Source organism: Nelumbo nucifera, chromosome 7, assembly GCF_055504915.1.
Source record: "Nelumbo nucifera cultivar China Antique chromosome 7, China Antique-T2T, whole genome shotgun sequence".
NCBI lineage: Eukaryota > Viridiplantae > Streptophyta > Magnoliopsida > Proteales > Nelumbonaceae > Nelumbo > Nelumbo nucifera.
The window spans coordinates 58,462,681-58,479,247 of NC_142655.1; the positions used below are offsets into that span (position 1 = coordinate 58,462,681).

The 16,567-nt window shown below is 38.1% G+C and overlaps 1 protein-coding gene across 1 annotated transcript; it reads left to right on the forward strand.

Annotated features, from left to right (window-relative positions):
- The first annotated feature begins 566 nt into the window (after positions 1-566).
- Positions 567-2,637, forward strand: LOC104599757 (Leucine-rich repeat (LRR) family protein). The gene has a single exon (XM_010262446.3). The coding sequence runs from the start codon at positions 993-995 to the stop codon at positions 2,244-2,246; it is 1,254 nt and encodes a 417-aa protein (XP_010260748.1). The 5' UTR covers positions 567-992; the 3' UTR covers positions 2,247-2,637.
- Positions 2,638-16,567: the final 13,930 nt, after the last annotated feature.

Consider the following 16,567-nt stretch of genomic DNA (forward strand, 5'->3'; position numbering starts at 1 on the left):
GAATTCAGAATAATTGTTTGATTGGGTGGAATGGGAATCTCATTCTCATTTCTGATGGAATGGTGGTATTCTCCCATTTCCATTCCAATTCTTATACGAACCAAACAGACTGAGAATAAACAATTTTGAGGGATTTTAATTCCGATTCTGTGAACCAAACGGACCCTTAATGCTTTGAAGTGCTGGAATGGAAATGGGACCCGTACTCCGGTAAATCAAGACCATTCATTTCATTAGATATTGCTTGTGCTTTACATTATTGTCTTTGATTGAAGTTGCTGCCATTGACGCTGCCATAGTTGAGCTTGTCTTGTACTGCGGTTTGCAAGCTGAGATAATGGAGGAGGTTAGTGTCAGGCTAGCAACCGGCATTGAAATTTTGCTAAAATCCGAATCATCAAAACCATATGATGGCCCATTTTCGAGTGGCTGATTGGATAGGACTTTTCCCATACAAAGTGGGGCCTGTGGTTTATGATAGATCCCAATCTGACCGACACAAAAGTGTCCTGTACATGATGGGTTTCTCAATTGAAGCACAAAAGCATGAAACTGGGCCTCAAAAAGCCTGGAATTTGGTTGGTTAATCATGATGGACGGCCAAAAAGGCCAAACAACGCACATTCTAAGGGTTGAGAGACAAACTCCATAGTCCATATATTTGATATTTCTCATCCCTCCCAGAGAGATAGAGAGAGGGAACAGTATTACAGTAGTGTAAAGACTAAGTGATTCACCTCTGGAACTCTGAAGTTCTGACCCCTCTCTCTCTCTCTCACTCTATTAAGCGTCACTGTCGAAGACCCACCGACCGTCTATCATGGGATCGCTTCCATCCTTCCTTTGATCCTCTTCTCTTCTCAGGCTGCCACTCCTTACTCCCCGCCTCCATGATTCTCTCTGTTTCACTCTCTCTGAGACTAAAACAGCAGACCCCATAACCCTTCTCCATTGTTACTTCTTTCTTTGTTTCTCTCTGCTGGCTCGCTCTCATGGCCCGAATTACTACTCCTTTATGTCTCCTGCTATTTCTCCTGTTTATTCACAATTCCTTCCAACAGCCGCTCAGCAATGTCGATCTCGGGGCCCTTCAGACCATTAAGAACAGTCTAACGGATCTCCCTGGCTCTGATTTCTTCTCCACCTGGGACTTCAGTTCAACAGATCCCTGCAACACATTTTCCGGCATAATCTGCTCCCTGGACGACAATGTCACTCCTCCTCTGCTCCGCATCGACACTCTCACACTTGGCACCGGCCTCGCCGACTCACCCGGACTTACCGGCTCACTCACCCCTTCCCTTTCCAATCTCGACGCCTTAACCCAACTCATCCTCTACTCCGGCATTGCCTCCGGTCCCATCCCTTCCGAACTGGGCAACCTCAAAAACCTCCGAGTCATCTCCTTAACCAACAACCGCTTATCCGGTCCAATTCCCACCACCTTGGCGACTCTTCCCAACCTACACACTCTCGATCTCAGCGGCAACCAGCTCAGCGGTTCAATTCCAGCGGGCCTCGCCGGGTTAACCGAGCTCAGAGTCCTGATCCTGGCGTCCAACAGCCTCTCCGGAGAGCTGCCGGACGTGACCACTCAGCTCCTCCACCTGGACCTGAAGCAGAACAACTTCTCGGGACGGCTGCCGTCACTGCCGTCGTCCCTCCGTTACTTCTCCGTCTCCCAGAACCAGATGTGGGGCCCACTCGACGCACTGGATCCCCTCTCCGAGTTAGTGTACCTCGACCTGAGCATGAACCAGTTCAACGGCAGCATCCCAGAGTCACTGTTTCATTATAGGCTGTCATCAATGCTGCTGCAACGGAACAATTTATCAGGTGGGATACCGAGAGCAGTGTCCGTTGATGTCACATCGTACGGTGAGGGCTCGGTCGTGGACCTGAGCCATAACTTTCTGTCGGGAGAGTTATCATCAGTCCTGGCAGGTGTGGAAAGCGTGTTCTTGAATAACAACCATTTGATGGGAATCGTGCCGGAGGATTACGCAAGAAGCGTATACGAGGGCAACATGAAGACGTTGTACCTGCAGCACAACTTCTTCTCCGGCTTCCCTTTGGATTCCGGGCTGTCCTTGCCCGACTCCGTCTCATTGTGCTTGTCTTACAACTGCATGGTCCCGCCGGTGGGGCTCACAGCATGTCCCGCGAGCGCCGGCGACCAGCTTTGGAGGCCGGCGTATCAGTGCTCGGTGTACAACAACGGCACCACCGTAGAGGGTGAACCATAGAGACTGACTTCAATTGGATTGTGCGTGAGTGTTTTCACTCTTTTCTCTTTTTTTTTTTTTTACCTTTCTTTATATTTGTGGGGTTTTTGTTGTCATTTTTGCGGTGGTGGATGTTTTGGTCTTGGGTGAAGGATCTCTTTTGCTTGTTTTTTTTATTAGTTCATTCTGACCTTCTGTAAGGGAGGAAGAGTGGGAGAGTGATGATACAAAGGTAGGCACGAGGAGTGGTGTATAGTGAGTGAGTGGGGATTGTGGTTTGTTTTCAGTTTTTCCCTTCTTACTATTAACAAGCAAGCATGTTCATAAAAGGTGGAACTAAGATTGTATTTGTATGTGTTGTAATTGGAAAGGGCAAAATATATAAAGCCTTTTTTTTCTTCTTCTTCTTTCATACCATGGTTTTCAAACTGTTAGTGACTCAGACGGTCGAACCGTTCGGTCTGGAAATCATCCAAAACAACCAGTTTTATTTTATTCCCGAATTGCTTCTTACCAAAAAGAAAATTAACTTGATAAAAATTTGGGCAATCGAATCCATTCGACCAAGAGGTTTTTTATTTTTTAAATTGCAACAAAGATAATGCCAGTTTTTAAAACATTGACGAATACAGTAACCACATAGAGACAGAAAGAAAGTTTATTTTAATGTAATAATTTATTTGAGCAAAAAGGATATTCTACAAAAACAAATAACCAGAGAGAGATATGATGATTAGTTTGTTAGTGGGGGGAAGACTGAATAGTAACTTGGAACCTAGGTTTTTGGGAAAAAAAAAACTCAACTTTTACTCTTTTGATTAAAGAAAAGAAAGGCTGCAAAAGTGAACTCAAAGGTTTCTGGTATCAACACTAGTGAAGGTGATGTTTTACCAACTGAGCTAAAAATGAGGAAGAAGGAATGGCACCACCATGATCTCAATTCTCACACTTGCTGCCACCATTGCAGTCATGATCAGATATTTTTATGTTTCCATCTTTTCTTCTTTGCATTTATTAATATTTTTTTGGATTACAGTATTATATCCCTGTCCATACCACTTACCACTGAGAGCCTACAGTTTTGTGGGTTTGATCTTTTGAAGGGGTGACCAATGTCATTTTGAGAATGAATTCTGATATGCTGAACATAAAATGTTGATTACATCTTATGCACAATACACGGCAGCATACATTGGGAGCATAACATTTTGGGGGTGTTCTTTTTTTGGATTTTGAGAGGGGGAAAGTTAGTCAATGGAATTTTAGTTCTCATTGACCAAGAATCTCATGTTCTTTTTCCAGATTAATATGGGGATCAGGGAAAGTTTATTTTCCTGGGTATCACTTACCAGGGCAAGTGATATCTATCTCCTAAGTGGATAAATAACTTTCCCACAAGGGGAAAAGTTTCCAACACTTGAATGAAACAAAAATGCTCCTTTTAATAATGGATTCTTATGGTTAAAATGGTCATTTCATTTTTTACTTGGGAAATAAAAAAAACATGGTAAACGCATTTACCTAGGTAAGTGTTTTCCAAGAAAAACTTACCCAAGTAATTGCATTTACCCGGATAAGTAACTTACTGAAAAACAAAAGGGCCCTTTGTGATAAACAACTTGGTGAGGGGGTGTGGTTAGGGATGTCAATAGATTGGGTTTAGTATGGGTGTGGCTTTACCATAAAACTGAACCTCCAATATTTCCACCCAACCCAACTAAATAACATGCAGTTTTTGGATAGAGGTGCATGCAACTTGGGTGGGCTGAAGTTGGGTTTTTGTCAAAATTTGACAAACTAAAGTTTCACCCCTAGTTTCAGAACCCATTCCAACTCTATAATAAGGTTCAACTCTATATCATGACCCATCAAGGTGGGTAGGGCTGTTCACGGGTCGGATTGGGTCGGTTTACTGAGGTTTTTCCAACCGACCGACTTGGTCGGGTTACCTGAACTTGAAACCGAAACCGACCCAGTGTTAAGCAAAACTGACCTGGTCGGTTTGAGTCGGGTTGGGTCTGTTTGGGTCGGTTTCGGTTCTAAGTTCAACCATGCTTGACAGAAACCCAACTACAATATATGTGGGGGCTGTAACACCACAGTATGTGAGGTAGTGAATGCGGGAAAAGCCTTGTTTTTGATAAACAAGATATATGTCTAGTCCACAGTTTGGACTTTGGAGAGGAGAAGAAGAGCAAAACCCATATATAATAACAGTAGGAACTAACTACTAACTAGGAAGTAGGAACTAACTACTAACTACTAAGTCGGTTCGATTCGGATTGGTTTCGATTTTCTTGTGTGAAAACTGAAACCAACCCGAACCATCAATTTATGATGTTTTACAACCCGAAACCAACCGGTGCTGAAGATAACCCGACCGACTCAGGTTGGGTCAATCCGAATTGGTCGGTTTGATCAGGTTGGGCCTTATTATGAACAGCCCTAAAGGTAGGCCAACAAGTCCAACCCAAATCCAATTCGAATTAAAGAAACAAAACTGTAACCAAACCTTATACTTGAATAAAACGAACCCTAACTTATCCCTTTTAGTGTCGGGTCAATCCAAGCTTACCATTTAACCCGACCCATTGCCATAGGCACGATCCACATGGAAGATGGAATATGTGGGGTTAGGCAATTGGCAAGACCTTAATTAACTGATATTTTTGTTTCATATTCTCCATTCCCATATCATGATCAAGAAGTTAGAAGAATACGGAGCAATATCTCACTGTTAGAATATGTATTAGATGTTATCAAGTCAAATACATGATTAGATTCCACAGAAAAATAAACAATAAACAATAAGTAGTAGAAGCTAAGGGATGGTATCTAAATAAGATACATGCCTATGGGCAATTATTAGTTCCGATTCCCAAATGCGGGTGGGTGGTTGATCACGGGCTGGGCTTAGCACCTATTTTTAATGTCTCGAATGGGTCTGGGGTCGGCATAGACTGGACCCCAGGCTGGCGTGTAAGCCCAACCCAGCGAGGCCTGGCCTGGTTCCGTGTTTATGATTTAAAATATGTTGTAAGAACAAAGAGATGAAAAGACATTTGCTGCCTGTTCACGAGCTGGGCTTTGGGCCCAAATTTTCACTGTCTCGGGCTTGGGTTTTGGGCCGGGCCCATTAAAATTTTGACAAAAGTCAAGCCTGAACTCGGCCCATGAACAGGATTTCATCAATGATGCGTCTGAGGAGAAATAGATATATATACAACTGCAAACGGATGAGATCCAAGGTAAAGGGTATATCTGATCTGTTCATCTGAATCCAATTATAATATTTCATAACTATTGAATGAATCGAATTGGGGTATATTCAAATTTGATCTATTAACTAAATGAATTGATTTTTTTTATTGAATATGATTTGTTAGGATCAACAGAAGTATCCAAATCCGCCTCTAATAAAATTTAATTTGGATCCAACTTGGATCTGACACCATTTGTTTCTAGCCCTAAATATACACAACTTTATCCTTGTGCAAATGGAGAGACTGTTTTTAAGATTTGAACCTTGGTCACAATAGAGCAACCCAACTATTGTGTCAAGGCCCACCCTCATTATTTTTAGTACTAGTGGGGACCTGTGCTATGCACAATTTTATTACGCGAAAGCTAAACAATAGAAATACATAAGATTGATGAAGGAAGATTTGGCCCGACCACATAACCAATCAACACGTGGCAAAGGCAACAGCTCGGCACAACAGCACGCCAAGGCGTGAGCTCCAAAAGGAGGAACCAGCGGTCCGAACTCCCTGCAAGAAGCCCGAACTCCCCATAAGGAACCCGAGCTCTCCCTTAGGCCTCGAGCCTTACGAACACAAAGGGCAACAACCTGAACTGGCCTGCCCCAGGGCAGTTCGGGCCACACCTCTATCCGAACTCAAGACTTAACCTCGCACACCACTCCAGCACTTCGCCTCTAGGGCGCCGAACTAAACAAACCACACCGTACCTGACACCGAAGAAGTCTGTATCCAAGGGCGGCGCACCTGACTGACTTGGGATTTGACCCTTGACAACCACACTTCAACGGCCACTTGCCACCACCACCTGCCACCGCCATCTCCAGTTACAGAGACGGCTCCGACAAAGAGAGCAGTGGTGGTTCTGCCCCAGCAGGGGTGATGACACCCGAATTGGCAGAAGCACAGAAGTAATCATACCCGACCTGATAGAAGCTTAGGAGTGAGTGCGCGAAGTGGTTATAAAAGGCTCTCTACCCCCCAAGAACAAGGTATGTGAACTTTGTGCCATCTGGTTTTATCTTGCCTTTGAGATAGTACTAACTTGAGCTTCAGAGCAATCTCACCAGGTTCCTCCCCGGAGATTCCCCACTTTCTTCTCCGTTTCAGGCCCCCTGTTGCTCCAGTTAGAGGCAAGGTCGTTGACAGCTAGGACCGGCCGGATTGCGCACCATCAATTGACCCGACCACGTAACCACTCAACACGTGGCAAAGGCAACAGCTCAGCACAACAGCACGCCAAGGCGCGAGCTCCGAAAGAAGGAACCAGCGGTCCGAACTCCTTGCAAGAAGCCCGAACTCCCCTTTAGGAGTCCGAGCTCTCCCTTAGGCCTCGAGCCTTACGAACACAAAGGGCAACAACCCGAACTGGCCTGCCCCATGGAAGTTCGGGCCACACCTCTATCCGAACTCAAGACTTAACCTTGCACACCACTCCAGCACTTCGCCTCTAGGGCGCCGAACTAAACAAACTGCACCGTACCTGACACCGAAGAAGTCCGTATCCAAGGGCGGCGCACCTGACTGACTTGGGATCTGACGCTTGACAACCGCACTTCAACGGCCACCTGCCACTGCCACCTGCCACTTGCCACCGCCATCTCCAGTTACAGAGACGGCTCCGACAAAGAGAGCAGTGGTGGTTCTGCCCCAGCAGGGGTGATGACACCCGAACTGGCAGAAGCACAGAAGTAATCATACCCGACCTGACAGAAGCTTAGGAGTGAGTGCGCGAAGTGGTTATAAAAGGCTCTCTACCCCCCAAGAACAAGGTATGTGAACTTTGTGCCATCTGGTTTTATCTTGCCTTTGAGATAGTACTAACTTGAGCTTCAGAGCAATCTCACCGGGTTCCTCCCCGGAGATTCCCCACTTTCTTCTCCATTTCAGGCCCCCTGTTGCTCCAGTTAGAGGCAAGGTCATTGACAGCTAGCACCGGCCGGATTGCGCACCATCAATTGACCCGACCACGTAACCACTCAACACGTGACAAAGGCAACAGCTCAGCACAACAACACGCCAAGGTGCGAGCTCCGAAAGGAGGAACCAGCGGTCCGAACTCCCTACAAGAAGCCCGAACTCCCCGTAAGGAGTCCGAGCTCTCCCTTAGGCCCCGAGCCTTACGAACACAAAGGGCAACAACCCGAACTGGCCTGCCCCATGGCAGTTCGGGCCACACCCTTATTCGAACTCAAGACTTAACCTCGCACACCACTCCAGCACTTCGCCTCCAGGGCGCCGAACTAAACAAACCGCACCGTACCTGACACCGAAGGAGTCCGTATCCAAGGGTGGCGCACCTAATTGACTTGGGATCTAACGCTTGACTGCCGCACTTCAACGACCACCTGCCACCGCCATCTCCAGTTACAGAGACGGCTCCGACAAAGAGAGCAGTGGTGGTTCTGCCCCAGCAGGGGTGATGACACCCGAACTGGCAGAAGCACAGAAGTAATCATACCCGACCTGACAGAAGCTTAGGAGTGAGTGCGCGAAGTGGTTATAAAAGGCTCTCTACCCCCCAAGAACAAGGTATGTGAACTTTGTGCCATCTGGTTTTATCTTGCCTTTGAGAGAGTACTAACTTGAGCTTCGGAGCAATCTCACCGGGTTCCTCCCTGGAGATTCCCCACTTTCTTTTCCGCTTCAGGCCCCCTGTTGCTCCAACCAGAGGCATGGTCGTTGACAGCTAGAACCGGCCGGATTGCGCACCATCAAGTATATAATTGTTTTATATTTTAATTTTTTTAATAACCAATCCAATTGATCTCGACCCAAGTTGGTTATTTTCTAGTATTTTTTATTAGCTTTGGTTCAGCAATTTTCCAACCTAATCAAGTTAGGCCAGTTTCAGTTTGTCCATTTGTAAATCGACCAAAACAGAACCAACCCGGCCATATATATATATATTAAATATAATTTGACTAATATGGAAAAGTGGGAAAATTCCTATAATTCTTAGTCTAAAATATTTTATATCATAAATTTATTTTTTAATAATACTAGTGCAATTTATTAAATTTAAATTTAAATTTTAAGTTTAAATCTTTTAAGCAAACAAACCAAACTGAAAATAGACCCAAACCGATACAACCTGAGTTGGCGAGTTTTCACTAATGGTTAGTTGGATTTGGGTGGCAAACTCCCGACCTAACTTGGTCAATTTGGTTGGAAAAATAGCCTATAACCGAACTGCACTGATCCTTGAACACTCCTAATTTCAAGTAAACTAATAGTCTAATCTCTAATAAATAATAATAGTTTAATCTCCAATAATTATTGAAAATTTATAGCTAAAACATACAATTATTGAAAATAAATTTATAATGGAAATGCAATAGATATCTAATAAAAATACAGTAATCACAAAAATACAATAAATATTGAAAATATATTAAATTAGTTAATAAATAGTGTAATCTCAAATAATATTTTAATCTCTAATAAATATTAATCAATAAATTATAAAAAATACATTATTACTAAAAATAAATTTATAACAAAAATGCAAGAAATTAAATTTCAAAAGTTAAATAATCGTTGTTTAATCTCCAATAATTATTGGCAATTTTTTGTTAAATAAAAGACAAAAATAGATTTATAAGTAATTATTGAAAACATATTTATCAAAAAATACAATAAATAATCACAAGTTATTTTCTATAATTATGAATTGATATAAGTGAAATTATTTATTTACAATATTATTTATTTATTCAAATAATATTGCTATTTAAAATTTTAAGATATTAATTATTTATTGAATTTAATATTCCACAAAATTATAATTAGTACTATTATTACATAATTTGTTATTAACTTTGCACAATGTTAAATTATTATTAATATGAATATTATGACATCTATTATAATAAATTTTCTACTTTTAAGAAATTTAAAAATTTCGTTGTTTCAACTATTTAAAATTTACTCATGTTAAACATTTCATTATTTAAATATTTAAATAATATATAACATATTTAATTTTTTTTATTATTTTAATTTTGTTTATTTTAAAAGTTATTACGTGTTGTTAAATATTTTTTATATAATTATTTATTCATATTGAATGTTTTGTTATTTAAGTTATTTAGTTGTTGAAATATTTAAATAATATTTTATTTTTAATGTTAATTTTTTTATTATTTGAATATCATTTCAATTGAATAATTCGTAAAATTATAATTTATATTGTCACTACATAATTTCATGATGAATTTTGTAAAAAATATTGAATTATTAATAATATGAATATTTTTAAATCTATTATAATTAGTTTTTTGTGTTTTGATTAAATATTTTAAAGTTAGTATATAATTTCGTTATAACATTTAAATAATTCCAAAATTTTTTAATTGAAACTTGCTTTAGATATATGTAGATAAAAAGTAGGGGAGAGGATAATTAGGAATTAGAGATAGTTTAGGGGAGAATCTTTGTACTAAATTAGAGATAATTTAAGAGATAAATAGGAGTGAGAGATTATCTAGGAGATAAATAGGAATTAAAGACAATTTAGGAGAAAGTGGTGCTACTTGGCTAAAACATTAGAAAAGCAAATCCCTGTTTCATTATGGTTGTTAGAATTTAGAAATAGTTTAGCCTATGTTATTTCCTTATTAGTTTAATGGGTAATTATGTGAAATTCAAAAAAAAAATAGAAAATTAGGAAGGGGATTTGGAGTAAGGAGGGGCATGGTGACGTGCACTGTCTTGCTATACATATACTAGCGGGAACTTTTGCGATGCAAGGGCCTTGTTAAAATAATTTGAGGCAAAAGGAAGTAAGGGTGAAAGTTTGATGGACCCAATCCAAGCCCAACCCTAATCAAACAAAACTTTTGCATAGGTTGGGCTTGAGTTTTTGAATTTCATGTTAGGCTTGGGCCAAAAAGCTTAGGCCTAATTAAACTCAAAGTAGGCTTAGGTTGAGGCTTTGGGTACTGATCTGATGCAATCTAAGCCTGTCCCAACATTTTAGATTATATACATATCTATATATTATCAATCTATTTTAGATGGAAATTGAGCTACAAAGATCAATATGCCCATGTCCAAGCCTAGCCCAAGGGATGGCAACAGAGTGGATTGAAGAAGGGTTTTGTAAATTCTAGACTCTACCTACCTCCCTACACCTCCCAACCCGTACCCACAGCAAAATCCATAGTGGGTCATTGGATTTTGAGAATCTAAACCCTCCCTACAAATGAAAATGTAAAACCCTCCTCGACCCAACATTCAAGGATAGGGGTGATAGAGTTTAGAACCCACATCTAATTTCTTATTATATATAACTAATAAATAAGTAACATAAATAAACAACAATATTTTCAAATATTTGATTAAGACATAAAAAACACATAAACTATCAACTATCCTTCACATCAAAATCAAAATATTATGAAATTCAACAGTTAGTATACAAAAGTTTATATGGTTTCCAACAATATGTGGGTTGGGGATTGGAGGGTCGGGTTTAGCCTAGTACCATACTTTACTCGTAACATACGAGTTATAGAATCCCAAAACACGCCCCGTTGGGGTGGATACCCATTGGGTAGGGTAGAACTTGTGCCTAGGTTGATAAACTCAAGTTTAACCTTGAGTTGGGCCAAGCCTAAGCTTGATGCTTGAGACTTAGGATTGGGTTTACCCTTAATCCAATCCAACCCACCCAAGTTGCACCCCAAAAAAGAGGAATGTGACATTCCTTATTGTATTAGTTTTTATTTTTTATTACATTGTTTTAACTTTTACTAAATTTTTATTTAGTATTAGTTTTTATTATTTTAAATGGATTAAAGGATTTTAAATTAATAATAATTGAATGTAAAACTAATAATTTTATTAATTTTACAAAAAAAATCGTAGTATCATTATCAAATTAAAGATTTAACTTTGAAACTAAAATTAAACATGTATTAATTTGTGTTTACTTTCTTTTTAAATAAAAAATCTTGTATTAATAAAAATTATTAAGATATTTTATTAATTTGAATCATTTTATATATAATTTTATATGGAAGAAACTTAATCTACTTTAACCAATAAAAGTAAATTAACTAAATAAAAGTAAAATATTAAGTAACCTAGGTTAGACGTACACAAAGTTAACTAATTGCTAATTAATTAGTTTTAACTAATTAACTAAATTTAATTAAGCTAATGAAGTAAACTAGTTAATGTACTCAAGTTAATTTAATTTAACTAACCTCTCCTTGATCCTAGCATGACCTACCTAAAAAAACAGAAAATCATGAACAAAAAAAAGTACCGACCATTTGTAAAACTTTTCAAGAAAACCTTTTAAAAGAATAAAATGAAACATATCCTAATTTGTGCTCCAAAGAACAGAAGAATACAACGAACAAAATGCAATTGTAGCATCAGCTATGGCACGTCTTCCCTCCATTGGATTTACCCGATCACCTTCTGTTAATCAATTGCTGAAGGAGAGTAGGAAAGATAAAAGAGAAGGAAAGAGTACAGCAGAGTGAAAAGGCGTTACGGGAACAGAACCGAGAGTATTGGAACTGGAGATTAGATAGAGCTGTAACTCAATTGTTGAAAGCTTTCCTACTGGATTGAGTAGAAGATAAATAGAGAGAATAGATGGTAGAGTTTCAAACGTGGAAAGATTTCCTACTATATTCGGATAGAGGAGAGAGTTTGAAAGGTGGGAAGATTTCCTACTATATAGGGATTGGTTTCCTATTATATTGGGCTGGATTCCTGAAATCATGATATATATTATACGTCTAATTACTTGGGTCTAAAGAGAAGATTGTTAATTAATTAAATAAATTAAATTATTAAACAAATATGATTAATTAAATAAATTAAATTATTAAACAAATATGATTAATTAATTAATTACTATTAATTAAATAAATACCATAACGAATAAATATGGTATTTATTTTAAATTTTCAGTAATGATTTCAAAATAAATATTTTAAATTTCAGTAATTATTTTAAAATAATTGTTTTCAGTATTTATTTTAATTTTATGTAATTATTTTAAAATAATTTCAAAATAAATTTTAAGTAATTATTTTAAATTTCAGTATTTTTAGAATTTTTGTAATTTTCAACAATTTTTAGCAATTTTCAGAAAATATATTCAACATTCTCTATTAATAAATGTGGTATTTAGTTTAAAATTTAAAACTACTGAAAATATTAGTGAATGGAAAGCATAATTACTTTCAATAGTAAAATTTTTAATTAAATAGTTTACTGTAATTATGGTAAACAAACCTAGCTGAAGAAGTTTGTTTGGGACTAAAGTAATTAAACAAAAATTATTGAAGAACACAATAACACAGTAAATAACAGAAAATGGGTCGGATCTGAGATGGACAGAGCAAAGATCCGACTCATTTGAATAATCTCTATTACCCACTTTGCATCTACAGTGATCGCTGGAATCGGCAATCACAGTAGATGCTGAATGTAATAGTATACCTCTGCAGTAGAAAAACGCCAAAACCGGTGCAATGAACACAACCCTTCTTCCACTTGTAGTGTGAGTCTGTGATATCACCTAAATCAACAAAGTGACTCACTTGTGGGGGAGGTTTTAACTGGTAGCTTAGAGGTATGATGGCAGTGATTTCCAACTGAACTTCATGAGAATCAAAGCACCATTGAACTGTAAGAGGAGAAGATGGTGGTTTAGAAACACGATAGGGCGGAGCCCTTGTTTTGCTGCCTAGAAGAAGAAAGACGATTCCCCTGGTTTGGCAATAAGTTTTGCTTATTTGTAGAGCACAATGGGCTAGAGCTAGACTTTGTAGTTCCACTGGTGAACCTTTTAATCCAATTATGGTTGAACCGCAATAGGAGAAGCCTATAGGTTAGAAACACAATGAGTTGCAGAAAAGAGAAGATGTCGGTGTTTCACTAGGAAGAGAAAGACCGTGAGATGCATTACGAGTCCGATTTTGGGTTGAACGAAAATCATGATTTAGAATCGTGATTGATTCTAACTCTATTAAATCACAAAGCCTTAATTTTTTATTTTGCAACATAATCACAATGCTTTAATTGATATTTTCCATTATTGATTTGCCACATGGCTTAATGAAGATTTGTGTAAGGTAAGGCTGTTCATAAGAAGACCCAACCCGACTAAACCGATCAACCCGACCAAACCCGACCAATCCGGACTGACCCAACCCAAGTCGGCTAGGTTTTCTTCAGCACCGGTCGGTTTCGGGTTATAAAAAATCATAAACCGATGATTCAGTTCAGTTTCGGTTTTTATATGTGAAAACCAAAACCGACCCGAACCGAACCGACTTAGTAGTTAGTTCCTACTTAGTAGTTACAACCTACTTAGTTCCTACTTAACTAAGTCGTCTCTATCCTAGTTACAACCTACTTAACTAAGTTGTCTCTCAAACTCTGTTCCTTCCACAACTGGATCCATGGATGGGCCACAAAACATTAAGGAAATGTTGGTTTCCTTTGGGAATGTAGAGCCAGAAATGAACACTTGAACAACAACTAAGTCACCACTAAGTAAAGCTGAAACCGACCCAAACCGACTCAAACCGATTAGGTCGGTTTTGCTTAACATAGGGTCGGTTTCAATTTCAATTTCAGGTAATCTGACCAAGTCGAGTCTATTGGAAAAACATCAATAAATCGACCCTACCCGACCTGTGAACAGCCCTAGTGCAAGGGTGGCAAATGGGTGGATCGGGTATGAATTGAGTACCAACTCACCCATATTGACCCACTAACTCATTTTCCACCCATGTCAATGGGTAGGGTCACAACCCACTTTGACCCTGACCCACCCATTTGACCCTCTAATTGATACCTAAACTCACCCTTTTTGACCCTCTATTTTGTTTTTTTAGATTAACATTGATCCTCTAATTCAATTATTCAAATTAGACCCTTCTGTGTTCTCAATTCCAATTGAATAAAAAGCATATGGCTATATATTTAAACTACAAAAACCGAAAAACATAAAATTCATTTTTTAAATGAAAATGAATGCATAAAAACATAATAAGTAATAAAATTTATATACTTCGAAAGTGTAGAAACAACTTAGAAAATAATAAAAAATAGAACAGATAAATTTTAAAAAATATAGAAAATTAAAGAAAATACCAAAGATTGCATCAAAGTATAAAAATTGCAGGAAATGCAAAAAAAAAAAGGAATTTGCAGGAAAATGCCAATAATTGTAAAAATGCACAAATTGATAGAAGATATTGAAAAATATGTATGATAAAATATTCAGAAAATATATTTTTCCGACAAAAAAATAAAAAAATTGCAGAATAATAAATAAAACAATAAGAATTCAAAATTTTATATATTTCAACTAAAAACAATAATCACAAGAAAAAGATCCAAAAATGATAACAAGCATCATCTCCTCTCTTCAATCGCTAGTCGTTGATTCAAATCTTGGGGAGAAACTCTATAACAGCTCTGAAATCTTCATCTGCCACTTATGCGAGACCATTACTGGTGGTGGGGAGAACAGTGGCAACGAGAATCATGGCAGTGACTTGAGAGAGCCCTAAATGGCATCCGTGAGAACGGCGTCAATGAAAATCGTTGGTCGTTTTGAAGTTTAGCAACCCCAAATAGAGGAGAAAATCAAAAAACCCTAACTGAAACAGAGGAGAAGAAGAAATGTTGAAGTAGGAAAATTTTCGAATGAAGAAGAAATGGAGGGTTAATGGCATAATGATGTGGCTTCGTGGGAGAGGAAAAAGACATTGACGACATAATTTCATGACACTGAGAGTTCACCGTTTGAGTAACGGAGAAAGCTCAAAACACTCACATAGCACTTTCTACTTTATTATATATATATATATATATATATATATATATATATAAAGATAGATAAATTATATAATAATGTATTAAATAAATATAAGATTTGAATACATTGGTGGACAGGTCCTATGTATTGGGCCCTGGCCCGACCTGAAAATGTCGATAGTGTATAATGTTTGTTGTCCATATATTTGACTAGTCATAATATTTTAATGGTATCATATTCATGTTGTTATCATATAATGTCGATACTTGCACTTGGTTGTTGTGTATATATTAATCACTCGACACATTTTAAAAAAAAGTACAATAAAAAAATTTCAAAATCTAAGTGTCTTTTTTCACTTTTTGCAAATAGTTATCGTCCAAATATTTTAAATTTTAAAACTATTTTTGTCTTAAACTAAAAAGCAGACATTGATTGATTATTAGATCATAGATTGGGAACGAGGCCCAGCCCATCCTGGGAACAGACTAGATCCCTAATAATAGGTGATAAGCCCGTCCCGTGATCACCCTTCCAGGCCCAGGATGGCCTACGCAAAATCCTTGGATCAAGCCCGAAAATTTCTGGGCCAAGCTAGGGGTGCAACTTAAGCCGGATCAGATTGAAGATAAGATTAGGGTTAGGGTTGAAAAACCCGAATCCAACTTTAACTTGTGGGGTTAGGGTTGAAAAGCCCAACCCAGACCTTCCATTCTTTTTAATCAAGCACATCTATTTGGCTTGATGTACTTGGTTTAGCTTTTTTGAGTGTATGAAGCAGATCATCGAAAAAATTATGAAAGCCAAAAAAACAAAATGCTGGAAAATTTATGCTTTTAAAAGTATAAAAGTACTTACTTTCAAAAAATATATCCAAACATGGCCCTATATTTCTTGACCTGCAGTGGTTAAATTACTTTGAGTTATTACAGAAGAGGGACGGGTAATTGATGGTAATCGGGTCACATTCGGATTGAATCCAATCACATCGGAATCCAATTTGATTATTGAAATTTCAAATTCAATCCCCACCGGAAAGAGGCTGCTTTCAGTATTTTTTTTTTCAATAAATGCTCTTTAATTCCTATGCGTTTGTCCCAATCCTATGTACTTGTTCCTATTACATGTTTGTATTTTCATTAGCTTCTGTTTGAATTCAAATATTTCAACAAGCATTTCATGTGCATAATTGACTTAAGAGTCTCCTTCCCCTAGGGCTGTTCATAAGAATGTTCAACCCGACCAAACCGATCAATCTGGACCGATTTAATCCGAGTCGGCCG

Excerpts from the sequence above, each read along its gene's own strand:
- LOC104599757 (XM_010262446.3), top strand. The coding sequence starts at position 993 with ATGGCCCGAATTACTACTCCTTTATGTCTCCTGCTATTTCTCCTGTTT.